At 34.3% G+C, this 23,684-nt stretch overlaps 1 protein-coding gene across 8 annotated transcripts in view; it reads left to right on the top strand.

Moving 5' to 3' along the window:
* The window catches only part of NAALADL2 (N-acetylated alpha-linked acidic dipeptidase like 2), a 1,336,058-nt gene that overhangs the window by 762,448 nt on the left and 549,926 nt on the right, over positions 1-23,684 (top strand). For all 8 annotated transcript variants that reach the window (XM_049629585.1, XM_049629587.1, XM_049629586.1 and 5 more), the window contains one exon: positions 23,137-23,410. In XM_049629585.1, the coding sequence (XP_049485542.1) occupies positions 23,137-23,410 (274 nt within the window). The remainder of the gene's footprint in view (positions 1-23,136; positions 23,411-23,684) is intronic.

The following is a 23,684-nucleotide window of genomic DNA, read 5'->3' as shown; positions in this document are numbered from 1 at the left end:
CCTATGAGAATTGGTCTAGTCAGATAGACAGGCTGGGTGGTAATAAATATAATCCTGAAGAAAAATGTAGGACTAAATGTAATTATTTCTAAATAGAATGATTTATTTTCTATTAATGTCTCTGACATGATGACATGTCGGTAGATCCTTAATGGATGAATAATTTTAGTGTCAATTTGTAATCATCCATTCCCAAAGATAACTTAAATGCATTTTCTGTCCTGCCAATAATCTGTCACAAAGTGCACTGCCTGGCTTCTTATTTGATTTGTAAATTTTTTTTTGACTTTAGTATGACAAGAAATAGTATAAATGCAGTCATATAAAAAAAGATGACCAATTATGAATATTACATAACCCGATTCCCCATTCTCTCATCTCTTCACATACACCATTGTCATTAATATTAAAACAAAATTAAATTTTGCTGTGGTCGTTTTCTTTAGCATAATCGTTGGTTCCATTAGTTTTCAGGAAATAAGTTGAATTGCCTCAGGCTTAATGAGGCCTCAAGAGAGTATAAAAATACTCTTCATTTAAAGATATCTGCAAATAGTTGGAGCAAATGTATGAAAAAAAGTTATGCCTTAAAATAGTTACCTTTACAAAGTATATACTATAAGGGCAGAGGTCAAAAAACTAAAAAGCCTACTTGGCCAAGGAGATAATGTAAAATAAAGTGAATAAATGCTAGATTATTGGGGATTGAGGCCTGTAGTGAACTGCAGAACTCTTGCCCTGCCTTAAATAGCTGAGCACCACTCCCCCGTTCCGGCAGATTATTGAGAAGCAAGAATTCCAGACTAGTGATGCCAAGTCCTCAAATTTAAAAATGAATCCAGAAAGGGGCGCCTGGGTGGCTCAGTCGGTTGAGCGTCCAACTTCAGCTCAGGTCATGATCTCACTGTTCCTGAGTTCAAGCCCCACATCGGGCTCTGTGCTGACAGCTTAGAGCCTGGAGCCTGTTTCAGATTCTGTGTCTCCCTCTATCTCTGCCCCTCCCCAACTCATGCACTCACTCTCTCTCTCTCTCTCTCTCTCTCTCTCTCAAAAATAAATAAACATTAAAAAAAAATTTTAAATGAATCCAGAAAAAGAAAGGGGTAAAAAGAGGAACCAGAAATTTTGGTTTTTACAACCAAAATGTTTTGACATTTTACAACCCCCAATTTTAAATGTTAGTAAAACATAAAATATGGGAATACCAAATTCAGTTTGAGGAAACAAGTTTTCAACCTCTGGAATATATCTGAAACATTGATTCATACATGCTTTAGGGATTTTGTGCATTTTTTTTTCTTTTACTTTTTTTTTCTTTAAGTTTACTTATCTATTTTGAGAGAGAGACAATGTGAGTGTGTGTATGTGAGTATGGGAGGGGCAGAGACAGGGGGAGTAATCCTAAACAGGCTCCATGCTGAGCATGGAACCCCACGTGGATCTCTATCTCATGATCATGAAATTATCCTGAGCCAAAACCAAGAGTCTGATGCTTAACCAACTGAGCCACCCAGGTGCATTATTGTTTTCATATTATGTCTACAATACAATTGAACTCAGAAAAAAAATCAGAATAATTTTTTCCCTTTGTTTATCTCTGGTAATATATGTACTAAGTACAGCTGTGCTAGTCACATACACACAAAACCTACAGAGGGAGGTACAGAAGAATATAAAAATAAAGACATTTCAGTTCTTTATGAGAAATACTGAGAAGAGCCTGCCCAGCAACAACACGTGTTCATTTCTAGTTTGCAGTCCTCACAGAAGCTTTGTTTTTCCAAAAATAACAAGCAAATGTAGCAACTCTGCTTTGTACCACTTTCTTGCTTAAGACTTCAGTGTTTTTGTTCTGTTAATTTCACATGGACCGAAAATTAGTTCAAGTATTCCCCAACAGCATGATTTAATTTGGAAATACATGCATATATTTTTAAAGACTCTAAAAATAGTCTGCTGGCCATCCATGAAAAGTAATACTAAAGGTGGCAATTAACAGAAGTTGCTTGGTCGGTGCTTATTTCTCACCGTTAGCTTCACAGAGTTCGATATGGTTATGTAACATTCATATGGCTGTGAAGAGTGGTAGCCAAATGCAAGAAAAATCAGAGCTTCCGTTTTAACGATATACCAACTTCAACATGATGTGACCTTGAGCAGTTGGAAACCTGTATGAAAATAAGCTTATGTCAGTATTTTTAAGAATTAAAATGAGGATGTGGAGTAGTGGGCTCTAAAAAATTAGTTCATTTCCCTTCTATTTTTCCTTGTATTTTTCTCTGGATTTCTGTCTCCATTAGAATTTGTATTTGTTAGGAAATTCCAAATGTATTGGCTAATGAAAGGAGTTGCATCAGAGTTTGTTTATACAGAAGCCATAGAAATGGTAGAGACTAGGAAAGGGCAGAGGAACATGGATGGTTAATGTGTATTTATGTTAATTTAACTGTGTTTAATGAATATCCTGACTACATTTCTGAAAATTATTATGTTACATTTGAGTTCTTGGTTGGCTAAATTTTTAGGATAAAATGAAACATTATTTTTAGTTATTTTATGTGTTACATAATCCATTTGTTATACAATATTTAAATATTATGTAAATGTTCCCTAGTAGATAAATTAAAAGATATGTAGGGATACCAGGGTGGCTCAGTTGGTTAAGTGTCCAACTTCAGCTCAGGTCATGATCTCACGGCTCGTGAGTTTGAGCCCCACACTGGGTTCTGTGCTAACAGCTCACAGCCTGAAGCCTGCTTCAGGTTCTGTGTCTCCTCTCTCCCTGCCCCTCCCCTGCTTGTGCTCTGTCTCTCTCTGCCTCAAAAATAAATAAACATTAAAAAAAACTTAAAAGAGATATGTATTAGAAACTCATGGGCTATATAAACAGAAATACCCAAAATTCATATCAGAGAGCCTGTAGATTTTTTTCTTTTGGACATTTGTTTTCTGTTGTATTCATTTTATTATTTTTTTCTTATTTTCTTCTTCTCAATTTTATTTATTCTGTAATGTCCCTAATTTGTTGAAATTGAAGCTAATCACTGACACTGCCTTATTATACATTTGTTTAAAGCAATAAGTTTTTCTCCAGACACTGCGTTAGCTGCTCCCCCTAAGTACTCCTGTGTCATGTTTTCATGATCATTCACTTAAAAATAGTTTGCATTTCTATTTCAATTTTGTCTTTGGTTACTTAGAAGGGCTGTATAATATCCAAGCCACTGGCATTTTCTGCTTATATTTTTGTTATTGGTTTCTATCCTAATTCCACTATGTTCAAAGCATATAGTCTGTATGATTTTAGTGTTTTGATGTTTGTTGAGATTTGCTTGGTAAATGTTCCATGTGCAATTATGAAGTTTTTGGGTATAGTTTCCCATAAATGTCTAATAGATCAGTTTTCAAAATTGTATTATTCAAATCATCTATTCCCTAACTTTTCTTTTTCTGCTTATTCTATCAGTTTCTGAGAGAGGTTTGTTAAATTTCCAACTATGATTGAGAATTGCCTATTTTCTTTGTTCTTTTAAATATTGTTTTGTAAATTTTAAAGCCTATCTTACTTAACTGCAAATCGGGGAGTATATATATTTGGTTTAACCACTAACCCACAACAACCACACCAATATTCAGTGGTTATTTTGGCAGGTCAGTAGGGAGTGGAGGGTAAATGTGAGATTTGGAATGGGTATCTACTGACGAAGTCCAGGAAATATGTGAGGGGCAGTACAAAGGGCCAAGGAAGTTAAGATCGTTTGGTCAGTTTCTGCCAAATGGAAGCTTTTATATTTCCTGTACATAGTCAATATTAAGTGATGAGGGTATTAATATTATTGTTTCTTCCTCCATCTGAGAGCATGTAAGCCTTCTGTATGTGTTTTCATCAACTGGATTAGCATCGCTGATAATGCAGCCAATAGTATGAACCTATTGACACACACATACAAAAAGACATCTTTGGCCTGATTCAAGAAACATTCACTGTCTCTGTTCTTGCTGGAAAATTTACAGTTCTCTGCATGTTCACTTGTTGATCACCCTCCAGACTTGATGCTGTCAGCTTGTTATGCCAGGCTTCATTAACTGGCATCTCTATAGTCAGGACCTGGAAATGCATATTACATAGTGTATTCACAGATGTTTCTAGCCATTTCCCATTACTATCTATATTTAAACATGAAGTAGAGCAGTGGTTCTTAAATATTTGGTTATAGAACCACTTTACAATCTTCAATGTTATTGAGATCTTTAAGAGTTTATGTTTATGAAGATTATATGTGTTCATATTATTATATTAGGATTACAACTGGAAAAATATGAAAAGATTTATTAATTATTTTCAAAATGATAGAAATCCCATAACACATTAATAAAATAAAACATTTTATAAAATATATTTTCAAAGAAAAAATTTAGTGTGAAGAGTGGCATTGTTTTATATTTTTCAAATGTCTTGAGTGTCTGGATTAATAGAAGACCGCTTGACTCGTATCTGCTTCTGTATTCAGGCTGTTGCACATGTGGACTTAGCAGAAGTATACTAAGGAAATCTGGCCTTACACACCTATGTGGTTAGAAAAGGGTAATGTATTTAAAAGCCTTTGTGGATATTTTAAATCATATCAAAACTTGACAAGTGGCAGTTTCTTTTTTTTTTTTTTTTAATATATGAAATTTATTGTCAAATTGGTTTCCATGCAACACCCAGTGCTCATCCCAACAGGTGTCCTCCTCAATACCCATCACCCACCCTCCCCTCCCTCCCACCCCCCATCAGCCCTCAGTTTATTCTCAGTTTTTAAGAGTCTCTTATGCTTTGGCTCTCTCCCATGCTAACCTCTTTTTTTTTTCTTCCCCTCCCCCGACAAGTGGCAGTTTCTTAATAGTTAGTTGAATGTAGTATCTGAAACTACGTTAATAAACTTTTCATACTTTATTGTTTTAAAAATAAAATGACCAATTTCATATTTTATTGGGTCTTCTCTGTATGCACGCTTTTGCCCATACTGCTCACTTGGAAAATATTGCTTCACTGAATAAGGCAGATCTTCCCAATTTTGACATATTTCATTACAGAACATAAAAAAATAACATTTATTCATATAATTACTGACCCCATCAGGAAAATTTTTATGTTTTACAAATCTGTAAAGCTCATTGTAACAAATGCAGATTTTCCAAAATTCTAATTTCTACTAAAAAGCTTAAATATTTTCATTGGCACCAAAAACTGCTATTTTCTTCAAGTCCTATTTCACTTATTCTTGAGAAATGTCTCCCAAATGCTAAAGCCTGATCTAACATAGTTGATCTATTAAGTATTATTTTAATTAAACATGGTGTTTCATGAAAAGTAGTACTAGATTAGCTCACAACTTACATAAGGGCTTTTTCTGGAGACTCTTATGTATCAGCAAAAGTGCTTTATGTGCGTTTTCGATTTTATGACAAAAACTATTAAAAAGATGTGTGCTCAAGTTTGAAATTTAATGAAATTAGTAAGTTTTAGAGATTCATCAATATTCATCTTATGTGAAACTGACTTTTTTCCCCCTTGCAAGTAGATGATAGTGGAAATTCAGAGATTGGTAGGCAACTTTGTTGTTACTGTCTTTGCTTGTGCCAAAAGGCCAGGAGTTTTATCCACTGTTGATTTTGCACCATCAATTTATATTTCAACACAGTGAAAAAGTCAAATAATACCTTAGTATTATCACAAAAATAATTATGATGCTCTCAAAGACCCCTGAAGGGCATATAGGGTGTTTGACCACACCTTGAGAACCACTGGATTGGGAAGTCATCTCATGAGGTACCAGGATTTGGCCTGGGCTAGTTCAAAGAGGCATATTTCTAGATCTCTTTTCTTAAAACTTGGGAATTATTCTATTTTTTTCTAGGTTCATTTTAATATAATTTAAAATTCCACATGCCAGATTTGAGGTTATGAATGCAAGCCTAGAGCGATAGCAGGCATAAAACAGACATTCAGAATGTGTTGGGAATGGTGACAGTATAAGGAGCAGTAACTAGTAACGATGTTTATTTTCAAAAGCATTTGAATTGTGGATTTAATCTTGCCAACTGGTAGTACAGGTTTTTGTTTTTGTTCTGTGTTTTTAATTTTATTTATTTATTTCTTTTAGAGAAAGAGAGAGCATGTGTACACGCAGGAGACAGAGAGAGAGAAAGATTCTTAAGCAGGCTCCATGCTCAGCACGGAGCCCAATGTGGGGCTCAATCCCACAAACCCTGAGATCATGACCTGAGTCATAATCAAGAGTCGGATGCTTAACTGACTGTGCCTGCCCCCTTTCTTTTTTTCTTTTACCTTTTTGCTTATATCTGTTTTCTATCCCCCCACTTCATGATAAATATACATTGCTTACATAATAAGAAAAAAATTAAGAGAGATTACTTTTATTTTTCTATGAGAATAATCCGAGAATCTTTCTTCTAAATCTAATTTTCTCACTATGCTTCTATCATTAACTATTAATGACTTGTATGAAAGAAAGAAAATCTATAAAAATTTGAATCCCGTGTCTAGAATTCACATATCATGCGTCAATATATTCACATATTGTGCATTTTTTGAGAAGAAAAAAGAGAAAGATGGCAAATAGGTCTTTCTAATTCCCTCCATAAATCAAAATTAAGTTTTCCTATATATATTTTGATGTAGTCCTTTTAATAAAGTAGATGTTATTTCTGTTTCAGGAATTAGAACAGCTCATTTAGGAAAGAAAGAAAAAGAAGTTAACATGAATTAGGTGCCTGGAAGTTCTAGAGACTGTGCTTAAGCAGTTTACATATGTTTTCTCATTTAAAATCCTCAAAAAAATGTAAATGTTACTATTCAATGTATTACAGTGCTGAAACTAGGCTCCAAAGACATTGATATGCCCAACATCATCTAGATTATAAGTGAGAACCAGAATTTAAGCCCTCTTTTGCTGAATCCAAATCCAGAATCTTTCCAGTCTCCTACTCTTCCCAAAGCTCCCCATCTCCCCCTCCACCCTCTGATGCTTGTTAATCTTCTGTTGACAGTCAGCTGTCCAGGTATCCTGGGTTATTCATTAGGTTCAGTAGATTAGGTTCTGACCCTCTAGGAATAAATATATGTCAGAAATACACAAACATCAATGCTGCTCGGTGCTGCTCTTTTTGTCCCCCTCATGTGTACAATAGAGAGGAAATACTTAGATGACAGCTTATTCAAATATCACAACATGCAATACTCTCTTCTTGTCAAAACTCTCATGTTTCCTATCGTTCTAGCATTTGGAATTTTCTTTTTTTTTTCCATACTGTCATGACTTCCAATGACCAGACATCTCCACAGATTGATTTCAATCATTTCATGAAGTTGAGTGTATTAACATTTGTTTTTTTCATGATTTATGCAACTTGTCTTCTAGTGAGTATGACTTAACAGAGAAGTTTTTACTCTAGGGTGTGCTGAGGTGAGTCTGCCCATGAAGGCAGGTAATCTTTAAAAAGTGATCAGTAATATTTAAATTCTTACTGTTTTATTTTTTAAAAAAATTTTTTTAATGTTTATTTATTTTTGAGACAGAGTATGAACGGGGGAAGGTCAAAGAGAGAGGGAGACACAGAAGCTGAAACAGGCTCCAGGCTCTGAGCTGTCAGCACAGAGCCTGACATGGGGCTCGAACTCACAGACTGTGAGATCATGACCTGAGCCAAAGTTGGACGCTTAGCCAACTGAGCCACCCAGGTGCCCCAAATTCTTACTGGTTTTGAACACTGTTCTTTCAATAGCCTTCATCTTTTTATAGTATCACAGAAAGACAGTATCTAAAAATTATCTTTAAAATATATTAGCCCTTACATTATATAAAATAACTTCACTGTTTCAGTCAACCTTACAGTGGTACTCACTTTTAATTTGCTATATTTTAAAATAAACTAAAATAAGTATGTATCATGTTAAAATAATATCTTTAATGTAGACTTGAAGGCATATTTAGTCAAAAATATTTACTGAATGTTTGTTATTTACCATTTACTAGGTGCAAGACGTTAAAATTAGAGTTTAGGGATATGTTGTAACGGATAAGACTTGGAACACCAGGGTGGCTCAGTCAGTCGTGTCTGACCCTTGATTTTGGCTCAGGTCATGATCTCAATGGTTCATGAGATCAAGTCCATGTAGGGCTCATGCTGAAACCACAGGGCCTGCTTGGGATTCTCCCTCACCTCTAAACAAGCAAACAAACAAACAAACAAACAAACAAACTTAAAAGAGAGAGAGGGATACGATTCACTTCTTGTCCTTAAAAAATTATCTTTTTAAATTAGTAAAATTGATTAATTTTGTGTTAATGCCAAGAAAAGAGAATCATAATAGCATTTTAGGTACTTAGAAAATTCTCAGTTAAATATGCTTATTCTGAAGTATGTTGGAGATTGGTCATTTTCTGTTACAATCTTAATGGAATATTTCTCCTGATATTTAGTAATGTATTCAATTACCTAAAGAAACTTTGGATTTCTGTAAAATCCCTGTAAATATTGGTACCATTCAAGTTTATGTCATTGCATTAGAGAACCTAGCAGATGAAACTAAAGATTTGTAATGTCTTACTGATTGAATTAACTTGTCCGTTTTGTGAGTTGACTTTTAGATTTGGTTTAGGTAAATTAAGGTGACTTAAACTGAAAACCAACTTTTCACAATACTTCTCCCTGAAAAACAGAAAGAAAGAGAGTCTCAGAAAGCAGACACTAATATCCATAAGTGTAGTATTCTTGTGCAGGGCTGGTATATTCTGCAAAATCCTACTAGCCTCCATGCCATAGGTAACCTTCATTTTGTTCAGTCACAGTAACATTTCTTCTTTCTAAATTATAGTCTTAATGCTTCTTCATGAAATACTACTGCATTTTTAAGATGTAATCCAAATATGCTAGAGATCATATGATCTCCTGTATAAATGAAAGCAAGGGTGAAGGATGTAGAGTTATACCACTATACTTTTTTTTTTTTTTTTTTTTTTTTTTTTAGCTCAGGTCATAACAGAAGTGTTGGCATTTTATTTATTTCTGTGTTCTGGTTTTCAATAAAGCTTACTTTATTGTTTTTGCAACATTTGTATTTTACTGTCTGTGCAACATAAATTTGAAAGAAATATCAAATTAACTATATAAGTACTTCCTGATCTTTATGCTGGGGACCTAGCTAGAGGTCACCAAACCCATCAGCATCCTTTCATAATTTGTAAATGGGATACTTATGTGCCATGTTCTTCTGGATTACAGAGAGAGGGGATATTAAGGTCTCTTTCAGATAACCTACTTCTGTGCTGATTTTTTTTTAAAGAAATGTGTAAGAAGCAGTTTTCTTCTTTCTTGTTTTGATGGTTCCCAAATTCTGAAAATTGGTGTATTGTACTCTTGAAACAGTTCCTTTGATTTCCCTAAATCTTACTTTCTTGTAAACATTAAAGATCTCTCTCTTCCAACCTCACACCGACTTTTAATTACTTTACCCAGAATACTGTGCTTTCTAACACTTGGAGTTTTAATTGCCTTTGGGAAGCATCTAAGATTGCAAGACTATCTGCTTTTTCCAAAGAGCTAAGTAGTATAGTGTGAATCTGACATATAATGTAGTATAGTAGAAATCTGACCTGTTTAATCTGGGACATTCTCCATCTTAATTACATTACCAGATCTTCAATTTCCTTATTGTTAAAATGGTAACAATAGTTATTTAAGGGTTTTTGGTGCAACACATCTACACAGTATTTTCAGTCCTTCTAGTGGATATTCAATACACGATTTACAATTAGTATGTTATTTTAGAAGGTCAGAAGTGATTAAGTAATCATGCTTTTATTCTCATGGTGATAGTGATTGGTTGGCAAGGAAGTTGACAGGGTGCTGTCATTTTCTCCTAAGCGTTTAATTTCTTGATATTATGCGTGTAAAATTATACAATTTTACCATGTGTTTTAGTCTTTATATTTCCAAAGAAAAATTAAGAGAGAAGAAATCAGTTCATTCTTTAGTATTTGTTGGTTTGTTTGTTTATGTTCATAGTAGCTTCATTTGCAATAGTCAAAAAAATGGAACCAACTTCAATGTCCATTAACAGGTGAATGAATAAACATTGTGGTATCTCCATACAATGGAAAACAGCAATAAAAAAAAGTGAACCATTGATATATAAAAAAAATGAATAAGTCTCAAAAAGCATGGTGAGTGAATAAAGACAGAGAAAACACAGTCCTATTATATGATTCTATATAAAATTATAGGAAATGAAAATTAACCTAGAGTGACAGAAAGCAGACCAGTGTTTGCACCTTGAAAAGCAGAGGGGCAGGTGGGAGGATTTCAAAGGACATGCTTTCTTGTTTAAATTCACTATACGCATATAATATGTAATTCACAGAATTTTACTACATTGAATACCAAGTCAGATAATCACTTTAAAGCAATTATTTGACTTTTTAGTATGTAAAAATATCAGCTGGTATAGTATGAGTATTTGTGTATGTTATTGTGCACACACACATAATAAAATCTCAGTGAACTTTAGTAAATGTGCAGGGTTTTTCTCTGCTAGTATGTTCCTTTAGATGGTTTCTTTCTCCATTCGTTTACAATGTGATCTTGGCACTCACCCTGGTACTAGGAATACTACATGCATCGCTGCCTCCAATTCTAACATCAGTGTTGGTCTGAGGCTCATCCAGTAGCAGGTGTTGAACATTGATATAAACAGAATTTTGTCTACCAAAGCCAAAATCCTCCCATTTCCAGTCTCCACTGGCCAAAGGAATGCTATTGCAAAGCTTCCAAATTCAGGTCTCAGGCATGACAGTTCATTATGTTGCCTGCCAAGACTACTGGCCCATGGAAACTCTTATTTTAAAAATTAAGGCAGAGTAAAACTTTCTGTCAAATACCTTGTGATTGTAGGTGACACACTCCTAGTTTTGCAGCCTTCTCTGAAATTAGTAAATTGAGATTGCACTGCACCTAATTACTAAATAACATTAGTCTTTGAATATAGCAAATTACCTAATTATAACAGAACTCTTCGCCATAAATCCCAAAATCCTTATGGGAGGGGGAGAAGTTAAGAAAGATAGTGGAAATTCTCAGTAAAATTTAGGCATTTTAATATTTTAAGTGATTTGAAATGTTAATAGAATCCTTTGATTAAAACATATGTATCAATAAGACTTTTTCTTAATGACCACTGGTTATTTAAAACAATTTAGATTATGGGGCACCTGGTTGGCTCAGTTGGTTAAGCAGCTGACTTTTGATTTTGGCTCAGGTCATGATCTCACGGTTCGTGAGTTTGAGACCCACGTTGGGCTGTGTGCTGTCAGTAAGGAGCCTGCTTAGGATCCTCTCTCTCCCTGTCTCTCTCTGCCCCTCCCCTGCTCATGTTACCTCTCTCTCTCTCGCAACAATAAATAAACTTTAAAAAATTTAAAACCTAAATAAAAAATAAAATAATTTAGATTAAAGTTTACATAATTTCAGAACTTGGAACTCACATAGTCTCTTTAAGTCTTTTTTTAGGCAGGGTGGGGGGGACAAGAGCATTATAAACAATTTGACAAATTTAAAATACAATTGCAAAGGCAACAGAATTAAAAAAAATAATCTTAGGAAAATTTAATTTGAACAAGTATTTATTAACTTACTGTTATTTTTTTATTGTAAGCTAATATTTATTAAAAATTTTTGTTCCCTCTGTCATTTTTAAAAGACCAGTAATTTTATAATCATGTGTATACAAACACTTCATTAACATTTTTCAGGATACTTTTTCTTTTATACACATATTGATATAATGGCACTCTTTCGGTTACTATATAGGGAATTTCGTTTTCCCTTAAATCCAATCAACCATCATAATATACGAGATTTGAATAATTTTCATCAGGTAGGGTAATGTGCAAAGTGATATCACACAATCAATTTTGAATAAGTTATCCATATTATAAGTCTGTGGAAAAAAACAGGAACATGAATCATAATTCTTAACTGCTTTTTCATTCCCTTGGATGTTGTGGGAATAGCCGTCAGTACTTACAAAGAAATTATGTCTTACATGGAAGGTGGGTACTCAAGCTAGTGCATTTCTGTGTTGGGCAGTTTTTAAAATAGATACTCTGAAAAACAGATAGATTCTGTATACATTATAATAAACCTCCTTTAAAGCATCACTATCCTGAGCTGATAGAATAGTAAGAGAAATCCCCAACAGGACCAAAACTTAGGAAAGAGTGCTGTGGCAAGTGATAAAACCAGAAACCTAGAACTTTGAGGCTTAATAGCAGGTGTCACAGGGATGAATGGAAGAGCCCTGATTCAAAGAAGAAAGCATAAAATTCTTACAGCATTAAAGACATTGAATCAGCAGTTCACTGTTCTCTCATAATAAGAACATCAAGTATAGACAATGTTTAGTTTAAGAATAATTTGTATCTTTCAAAAATTATAATCATGTTCAAGTTCTCCCAGAGACCAGATCAAGAAGAAATGAGATCTCTATCTCATTTTATGAGGTTTGGAAAACTTCAAACAAAAATCCAATAGAAATGATGTCTGAAAGGAACACTATCTACCAACTTTACTTATAAAAACAGACATGAAAATTGTAAATAAAATGTTGGCAAAATAAATTGCATAAAAGCCAGAAATGATAATGTATTCTACTAAGTGAGTTACTTAGGAATGCAAGTTTGAATGCTAAAAAATTGATTAATGTAATCCATCATATTAAAGGAAAGGATATGATATGATGGTCTTAATAAATGCATCAGAATTGATGATAAAATTTAATACTGATTCATAAAACAACTTTTATCAAAATAAGGATGGGAGGAATATCTTTAACCTGATATTTGGAATATGAAACAGATGACCGCTATCACACCTTATTAAATTTTTATTAAATATTTTCTGGAGGTAATAGTATAATAATAATGCATAGTAATAATAATAAAAAAAGGAATAACATCTCTAAGTGACTAGAAAGGAAGTAACAATACCTTCGTTATTTGCTTATCACATTTTTTATGTAGAAAACTCAAAGAAGGAAAACATTATAATTAATAAGGAAGTTTAGCAGGATTATTTGATAGAAGAACAGAACAGTATTCTGTATCAGCAATAAGCAGAAAAATACTTTCATTTTAAAACATTTTTATGTTAGCATTGACTGATATTGGAAATATTAAGAATTTATTTTTATGTTATTATAAGGATGACATTTCTTTCTTTCTTTCTTTCTTTCTTTCTTTCTTTCCTTTCTTTCTTTTTATTTATTTTTTTAATGAAATTATTGTCAAATTGGTTTCCATACAACACCCAGTGCTCATATAAGGATGACATTTCTCCTCAAATAGATCTTTTTAATCTCAGTGTAATTCCAGATACAATCTTGATAAGGAAATTGATAAGCTCATTACATTATCAATGTGGAAGAGAAAAAATAATGAAGATGTTCTTGAGGAAGTAGGAGGACGTGCCATTCCAAATATTAACATGTATTAGAAAGTAAAAATAATTAAAATAGCATGTTGTAATGGAGATGGATCAAAAAGACTGATGAAACTCATTGGGGAGCCCAGACAGACCCACACACATATGGAAATTCATAAACGACAGAAGTGTCATTGCACGATGGTGAACATGATCACAAAGGATACAAGAATTGTTATTTATATGGAAAGTGATACTGAATTCCCACTTCAAACCCCACCCCCAACACACACAAACACACTCCAAGTAAACATTGAAATGTTGAAAAACAAATTCCTTAAAAATTTAGGGGAAAAATGAGAATAATTTTATTACCTTAGGTTTAAGAAGAAAAAATGTGCAGACCACTGCATTATATTAAAATTATGTACATTGAAATTATGAACTTCTATTCAGCATAAGACATTAAAAATTAAAGAGAAGCCAAAACCTAGTAGAACATGTCATCTATGACCTAAAAGGGATTATCCAGAATATAGAAAAACTTCCATAAATATGGGCCAAGTACACAGTCACAACAAAGAAAAGGGAACAAAGATAACTAAATAATACATGAAAATATCCTCAAGAGTAATTATGGAAATGTAAATAAAAACTTCAATGGGATACAATTTTATGCTCATTTGTTAGCAAGAATTAGATCCGCTGAAGATAGGACCTCTTAAATAATGGCAGTGGTATAAAGAGCTTTGTAAAACTACATAGCATACTCTGCAACCCAGTAATGGTACTTTTGAGTTAAACAAACAATGATGTACAATTTTACACCCACCGCATTGGCAGAATTATAAAATGAAATAAAGTAAAAGACAACATCAAGTGTTGGTGAGGCATGGAGGAAACAGAACTTTTAATAATTAAAACCCTTGTAAAGGCATTTTAGTGCTTCTTACTAAAGATATACCTGTAAATGCCCTCCTTGCCTAGAGAAACCCCTGCATATGTCTATCAGGAAATATGAACAATAATTTTTTTTTTTTTTTTTTGATTTTTTTTTTTTTTTTACTGTGCCTTTGGTGGAAGAAGAGACCTGGTGGGGGGAAAGTCTCTTCTCATGCCCTCTCATGTCTCATTGGCTGAACCTAAAACTGACTATAAACCAGAAGACTTGACAAAGTTTCATAAAGGTCAACCTTCGAGGCATGCAGGACGGAGAGGGCAGAGAGAGGAGCTGGGGGACAAAGGAAGAATTCTGTCATCCAGGTGTTCATGGAAAGTTTATTTACACTGAGCTGTGTAGATGTTCTCATAGTTTTTGTTTGTTTTTGTTTTTATTTTAAGTTTCTTCTGTGCCTGTGGTTATTTTCTAATTTCGTATATTTGCTTTCTCCTTTGAAAAAGAAAATAGTTTACCTAATGATTTCTTGTCTTTCTTAATAATGGAAAACCGGGAACAATTTTAAAATATTTATCTTAGGAAATTGATAAATCAGGAGGAATCTCAGATACCTAATAGTAAGTGATAAAAAAACACAAAAGAATATATATTTTAACTATAATCACCATGCTGTAAGTTGCGATGGTTATGTGATGTGTGGAGGTGTTAGCAAACACTACGGTGGTAATCGTTTTGCAATAACGTGTATCAAATTAACGTGTTGTACACCTTAACTTATACAATGTTTTATACAAATTATATCTCACTAAATCTGTGGAAAATGGATATATACATCTATATCTATATCTATATCTATATCTATATCTATATCTATATGAAATACCAACTATATAAAAGCAAATATTCAAAAAATAAAGGGTTAATTGTTAACGTCATATATATATATATATACATATATATTATTTATACAAAAAAAGGCAATGAGATGCAAAAAAAGAAAAAAAATCAGATTTTTTGGGGGGATACCAATAAATAAAGAGTACCAAAGGGGCTTCAATAATATCAGAGATGTTATACCTCATAATCTGGGTTGTTCCTTCATTATTCTTTATACTTTATATATATGTTCTTTATATATTCCATTTTTCATAGTATAAAAAATGAAATTATAATACAAAAAGTATATATCCCTTCAATTCAGAGTGAAGTAGAGCATGCAGATATTCTCTCTTCATAAATTTTAGCTTAGTACTGAATAATAAGTAGAAATTCTCCAGCATTGGGACAAATTACTAATTCTTCAGTTGTGTCCCTAAAGAAGTATTTGATTTGCTTTTCAAGGCCATCTTATATAATATATACATCTTGAAAAATTTAACGTTTTTTGAGTTGCTTATACTGTAAAGCGCTTTGGAATTGAGACCAACGAAACAAATGGCAGATTAAACATTTTACATACTCATGGATAGATTCATGCTCATCAATTAACTGAGCAGAAGGACAACAACAACAAAAAAGACTATTGAAATTTCACTTTTGTTTTTCTGTTAATGTTGACTAATATACAGCCAAATGTGCATAAATAAAATATGTGTTCTGCATTTCTATAGATATATTACAAAAGAACATTATTGATGCATCTTTATAAATAACTGAATCCTCAAACTGAGTTAACTTTCAACTCAATTAGTTTACCTTCCCTACTCCAAATAGTGCAGAGAAAACTACAGTAGCAGTAAAGAAAAAGGATGGGGATACAGAAGTCAGATAAAGCAACAAAAGAACAGGATAGAGAGATAGAGAGCTGGATGAGGGAGTAGGTTTTACCAACCGTCATCTCCCCACAAATAACAATTAGGTATCCAAGAATTAAAATAGCTTTGGGAGGGCTCAAGAGTCCAATTAAGAACATACAGCAACACAGTGGGGCAAAATGGAGAATAACTACATGGAAAGGATTGAGATTGGCTTAGCTGAGACATCCAGAAGTGGTTAGGAACCAAGAAGAAGAGTAGAGGCCTTTCCTCTGTGGTTCCCAGTGGCTAACTCCATGGAGGACTCAAGCAGTCTTTGCCAGTGAGGACCTCAGGCACAGACTCTCCAGAGCTTTCATAATAGAAACCCCGTGATGTTTGTTGGTATGGACTTCAGCGGCCTGACCCTCAGAGGACACCAGCAGCATTCACCACTGAGTTAACCAAAAGCTATCACTGCTGCAGATTCCTAAGGAAGGGATATGCTACTGTGCCCCTCCTCTACCTGAAGGAGCTACTATTGCACAGGACCACGGCTGCCACCACCACCCAACCATGTGCATCCCTCGACCCTAGAGCCATAGCTGCTCTACATGCTCCCACAATTTAGACCTGCATATAGCTGTCACTTTGTATATTCCTGTAGCTCAGGCACTGGAGTCACTACTGCTGTGGGCTTGCCAAAGCTCTGGGCCTGGGGAGCCACTACCACTCTATAAGTGTCTACACTCTAGACCCTGGCTTTGTGATTGCTCTGTGAGTGTCTATGCATCAGATACCAGTATCACGACCACTGCAAGGGTGCTGCAAGCTGACCAGGCACTGAGAGAGATACCCTTGGTCACGATATCCCCCATGGGAGAAAAAGAAAGAGGAAGTCCCCAGAAGCCTTTGCCCTGACCCTAATAGCTCTCACTACTACTGTGTACACCCATGGCATCTGCCACTGAGGACCTGTGCAATCTTATATTAGACAAATAGACATGTCAAAAACTGTGTCTAACTAGACAAAGAAGGTCACTATATGATGGGTTTCAATTCATCAAGAGGATGTAACAATTATATACAGACATTTAAATGAATAACCTTACTTTATACTCTAAAGAACTAGGAAAAGAAGAACCAACTAATCCCAAGCTTAGCAGAAGGAAGGAAATAAAGATCAGAGCAGAAATAAGTGAAATGGAGACTAGGAAAACAATAAAAAGATCAATGAAACTAAGAGCTTTTTCTTTTTAAATATAAAATTGACAAACCTCTAGCTAGACTAAATAAGACAAAAGAGAGAACTCAAAATTAGAAATAAAGGTAGAGACATTTACTGAAACCACAGAAATACAAAGAAACGAGAGATTACTATGAGTTATCATATGTCACCAAATTGTACAACCTAAAAGAGATGGGTAAATTCCTAGAACTATACAACCAACCAAGACTGAATCATGAAAAAATAGAAAATCTGAACTGATGCATAACTAGGAAGACGATTGGATCAATAATCAAAACCTCCAAACCAAGAAAACCCCAGGATCAGATGGCTTTACTGGTGAATTCTTTCAAACATTTAAAGAGCAATTAATGCTAGACCTTCTTAAACTCTTCCAAAAAGTTGAAACTCATTATCTCAGGCCAAAAGATACCAAAGCTAGATAAGAATACTATAAGAAAAGAAAATTATAGGCCAATACCCTGATGAACCTAGATGTAAAAATCCCCACACAAAATACTAGCAAACAGAATTCAACAATATATTTAAAGGATCATACACCATGATCAAGTGGGATTTACCCTTGAAATTCAAGGATGGCTGAAAATATACAAATCAATAAATTTGGTACACCATCTAAACAGAATGAAGGATAAAAATCTTTTTTTAAATATGAAATTTATTGTCAAATTGGTTTCCATACAACACCCAGTGCTCATCCCAACAGGTGCCCGAGGATAAAAATCATAATCATCTCAACAGATGCAGAAAAAAAACATAGGACAAAATTCAACATCCTATCATTATAAAAATTTTCATTATATTATGTATGTAAGGAATACATAACATAATAAAGGCAAGTTCATAGCTAACATCATACTTAACAATGAATAGGTAAAAGTCTTTACTTTAAAATTAGGAAAAAGACAAAGATTCTCAATCTCTCCACTTTTCTTTAATACATTACTGGAAGTCCTAGTCAGAACAATTAGGCATACATATATACATTACTTGTTTATATTGGAAATAAAGAAGTAAAATTCTGTTTACACATGACATGATTGTATATACAGAAAACCTTACAGCTTCCACAAAAAACATTAGAACTAATGAATTCAGTTAAAGTTGCAGGATACAAAATCAATATAAAAAATCAGTTGCATTTCTACACACTAGTGACAAACTATATGACACGGAAATTAAGAAAAAATATTATTTATAATAGCACTAAAAATAATAAAATACTTAGGAATAAACTTAACCAAGGAAGTAAAAGACATATATACTGAAAACTATAAGACATTGGTGAAAAAAATGTAAAAAAGACACAAATAAAATGGAAGGGTATCTCATGTTCTTCGATTAGAAGAATTAGTATTGTTAAAATGAACATACTACCCAAAGTAATCTACAGATTCATTGCAATCCCTATCAAAATTCCAATGGCATTTTCCACAGAAAAAGAACAACCCTAAAACTTACATGGAACCATAAAAGCCCCTGAGTAGCCAAAGCTATCTTGAGAAAGAAGAACAAATCCGGACACATCACATTTCTTGATTTAAATCTATAATAATCAAAATATTACAGTATGGCCTAAAGGCTGATCATAAAAAGTGATCTGTTTATCAACAATGACCAATGGGCACCTGGTTGGCTCCATCTGTTAAAGCATCTGACTCTTGATTTGGGCTCAGGTCATGATCTCACTGTTTGTGAGTTCCAGCCCCATATCCAGCTCCACAGTGACAGTGCTGAGCCTGCCTGGGATCCTCTTTCTCCCTCTCTCCACCCCTATCCCACTCGTGGGTGCACGTGCACTCTCTCAAAAATAAATACATAAACTTTGAAAAAAATGACAAATGAAACAGATCCAATGACCAAAAATAGACCAATGCAACAGGATAGAGTCCCCAGAAATAAATCCATACATATATGTCAATTAATTTTTGACAAAGAAGCCAGGATAGAAAATGGGGAAAGAATAGTTTCTTCAATAAACAGTGTTGAAAAACTGGAATTCAGATGCAAAAGAATTAAATTGAACCCCTATATCTCACCATTCACAAAAATTAATTTGAAACAGATTGAAATCTTAAATATAAAATTGAAACTGCAATACTCCCAGAAGAAAACAAACAAAGGGAATATTTCTTGACATCGGTCCTAGCAACTTTTTTTTGATATGACAACAAAAGCATAGGCAACAAAGCAAAACTAAACAAGTGAGACTACATCAAACTAAAAAGCTTCTGCACAGCAAAGGAAACAACATAATGAGAAAAGTCTGTGGAATGAGAGAAAATATTTACACAACATATATTTGATAAGGGGTCCATATTTTATTTATCCCCACCCCTGGTAAAAAACCTTTATCACAGATCCTGACCAGTAATTAATTTTTGCCTTACCTTGGGGTACAGGACTTAGTGCAGTCTTGGCTGAACATCAGTCTGACTCTTGGTGGAGCCATCTCCCCCAGCAGCCTTCCCTATGCATGATAATGGATAGGGACAGTGGGCGCCTGGGTGGCTCAGTCGGTTAGGCATCCGACTTCCGCTCAGATCATGATCTTGCAGCTCATGAGTTTGAGCCCTGTGTCCGGCCTTGTGCTGACAGCTCAGAGCCTGGAGCTTGCTTCAGATTCTGTGTTTCCCTCTCTCTCTGCCCCTCCCCTGTTTGCACTCTCTCTCTCTCTCTCTCTCTCTCAAAAATAAATAAACATTAAAAAAATACAAATAAAGTGAATGACAGTGAGGAATTTATACAATTCAGTAGCAAAAAATCACAAACAGTCCAATTTAAAAATGGACAAAGGATCTGAATAGACATTTTTCCAAAAAATATATACAAATGACCAACAGATACATGAAGGTGCTCAACATCATTAATCATCAGGGGATACAAAACAAAACCTCAATGAGATACCACCATACATCTATTAGAATGTCTGTTATAAACAAAACAAAACAAAACAAAATAAAAAAACATACTGATGAGGATGTGAAGAAAATATAACCTTTGTACACTATTGGTGAGAATGTAAACTGGTACAGACATTATGGAAAACAGTATGGAGTTTCCTCAAAAAATTAAAACTAGAAAACCATATGATCCAGCAATCCACTTCTGGGTATATATCCAAAGGAAATTATATCGGTATCTAGAAGAGATATTTGCTCTCATGTTCATTGCAGCATTATTTACAATTGCCAAAGTACAAAAATAACCTAAGTGCTCATGTATGGATGAATGTATAAAGAAAATGTGGGATCAATGTGCAGTAGAATATTATTCAACCATAAAAAATGAGATCATGGCTTTGTGACAACAGAGATATCTCACAGAGGGTAAGTGCAATAAGACAGAGACTGAGAAAAGCAGATACTGAGTCATATCTTTTATGTATGTAATCTAAAAAGCCAACAAACAAACTCATAGTAAGAGTATAATCATAGCTGCCAGGGCACTGGGGGTGGCGGAAAGGAAGACGTGTTGGTCAAGGGGATACAAGCTTTCAGTTATAAGATGCATAGTTTCTGAGGACCTACTGTACAGCATGGTGAGTATTGTTAATACTGCATTATGTACTTCAAATTTGCTAAGAGAGGACATCCTAAATATTTCAACACACAGAAGTGCCTGGGTGGCTCAGTTGGTTGGGTTGAGTGTCTGACTTCGACTCAGGTCATGATCTCATGGTTCCTCAGTTTGAGACCCACGTGGGGCTCTCTGCTATCAGCACAGAGCCTGCTTCAGATCCTGTCTCCCTCTCTCTCTGCCACTCCTTCTTTCTTTCTCTCTCAAAAATAAATAAACATAAAAGAAATTTTAAAAACTTCAACATACAACACATACAGACATAAGGTAAATATTGAGGTGATGGATGTGGTAATTTGTGATAATTTCATAACATACATGTATATCAAATCATATTGTACACTTTAAATATATACAATCTAATTTGCCAACCATACAAAAACCTCTCCTGCCAAACACACACACACACACACACACACACACACACACACACACACACACAAAACAGAAGGCCCACAAGTCTTTTTCAGAAGAAAAAGTGAAATTCTTTCAATCGACTCTTTCATAAAATTTACATGGCATTGATAATTGGTCAAACTGCATATTAAAAAAAAATAGAAATAACCTTAGAAAGCAATTGGGAAATTATTTATTATTTCATCTTTATGTATAGACCGCCTTTTAGCTATGTCAGCACACCTACTTTTTTGTCTCTAGTAATGCTTTTCTATATTATATGTATTTTTTTCTGATGTGTGTATTTTTTATTCCTTTTTCAGATGTCTTTCATTTGGGGATTATTGAATAAATAGAGTCCTAAAAAATCAAATATGTGTGAGAAAAATAATGTGATGGGAAAAAATAAAACAGTATCCACTTAAGTAGTATCCATTTAAGTAATGTTTTGGATAGCAAGAAAATTCTTATAAGAAGATATATTTTTGTCAAAAAATAAACTGGTCCCTTTGTATCCTAGCCCTAAACAAAACTTTACTGTATTAATATTTTTAAATTTCCCATTTCTGATTTTGTTCTAGGTTCTGCTCATACGTGTGTGTACGTGTGTTTGCGCGTGCATGTGTATATCTATTTTTACAGGTTTTGTCTGGCTTTTAGGATGTCATAAGGAAAAATAGTGTCATTGGATTACAGAATAGATAAGGAATAAATATATAGACTACAGCAAGCACACGCTAAAATTAATTTCATATTGATTTGATAATCTGTGGTTGGTTTTAGCATGATATACCAATTTTATTGCATATCATTGTGCTCACATTATTAGGTAATTTGGCACGTAATTTGTATCAAAAGTGTTCTCTCTTGCTTGGAATGACCAACAAACCCTGTGCCAACCCATGAAAGATTACCCTTTGCTAAGAAAGAGAAAAGGAATGGGAGTCAATGCTCACAGAGGAAGAACCCCATTCGCCTCAAGCTTATTCTCATTTATTGCAGTGTCAGACCAGTCACAAATCTCAGTTGACTTGTTGTGTACAGAGGGCATACATTTCAGGCATGCAAAAACAAAGGGTACATGACAATCACAAGAGAATAATCAAATCAGAGATATACAGCAAAGGTCTATGTGTCCTATTGTTTTGCTAAACTTTGTATACAATGTATAGATAATGGAGTTCCCCTGGGACTGCAGAAGGGCCTGGGAGGGCAGGCCCAGGAGCATTCCCCAGTCTGGGTGGTTTACACAGGCCTCCTGCATTCCAAGAGACCCAGGCCCCTCCCAAGTGGAACTTCAGCCCACCAGAAATCTCCCTGTTACATTTAGCTAACCAGGCATCCTCAGTCCAACACTCTCCAGATCATTTTAAATAGCAATAGCTATATATTAATCACATAACTCTATATGGGATCATATTAATGGCAATACAAAACTGTTTTCACCAGCATGACCCCTAGTCTTGGAACTGAGTTGTAAATGGATTATATGTTGATGTCCACAGAAAGATCAGAACTAATAAAAGAACTGGTTGGCATTAATCACCCTTTTCCTTGGATTCCCATAGTGCTTTATTTGTTCTTAATTTAAGAACTTAATTCATTCTGCTTTGATTTAGTGTAATTTCTCTGCGAGCTCACCACCTTTCCCAGCCTGTGAGTTTCTTGTATAGTGTCCTGTCTAGTTCATCTTTCATATCCTACATCTGTTAATAATTGTTCATATATTAAATGGTCGTAACTCAAGAGATAATTTTTTTCGTTTATTTAGAGTGTGATTTTTAAATTTCTTTCAGAAATTTGGTACAACTGTATAAAAGTGAAGATGACACAGAAATTTCAAAGAAGATTAAGAGTCACTGGACTTCCCTGGGCCTAGAAGATGTACAGTTTGTAAATTACTCTGTGTTGCTTAATCTGCCAGGCCCTTCTGCCAGCTCTGTGTCTCTGAGCAGCAGTGGCCAATGCTTTCATCCTAATGGCCAGCCTTGCAGCGAAGAAGCCAGAAAACACAGCAGCCAAGATCTGCTTTACTCATATGCAGCCTATTCTGCCAAAGGAACTCTCGAGGTAATATGACCATTTGTCTCTGTCATTTATAGTGAAACGGAATTAGAAAACAACAGCTTTCATCTAAATTGAACTCACTGGCAAGATGTAACATAAAAAAGTAACCATTAAATGTTCTCAGTGTAGAGGTGCCAAGGAAGGGGAAGGAAGATTTGAATCGCTTGACCTTCTTCTTGTCATATTTCGAAAGTGAAAACATGTTAGAAGAATTTAATTCAAAAGTGTTGAATGTGTGACTGAGTCATTCAAATTTTGTTTAGCTGGTATAGGACAA

Source organism: Panthera uncia, chromosome C2 (assembly GCF_023721935.1).
Source record: "Panthera uncia isolate 11264 chromosome C2, Puncia_PCG_1.0, whole genome shotgun sequence".
In the NCBI taxonomy this organism is placed as follows: Eukaryota; Metazoa; Chordata; class Mammalia; order Carnivora; family Felidae; genus Panthera; species Panthera uncia.
This window is presented reverse-complemented; position numbering and strand designations above follow the sequence as displayed.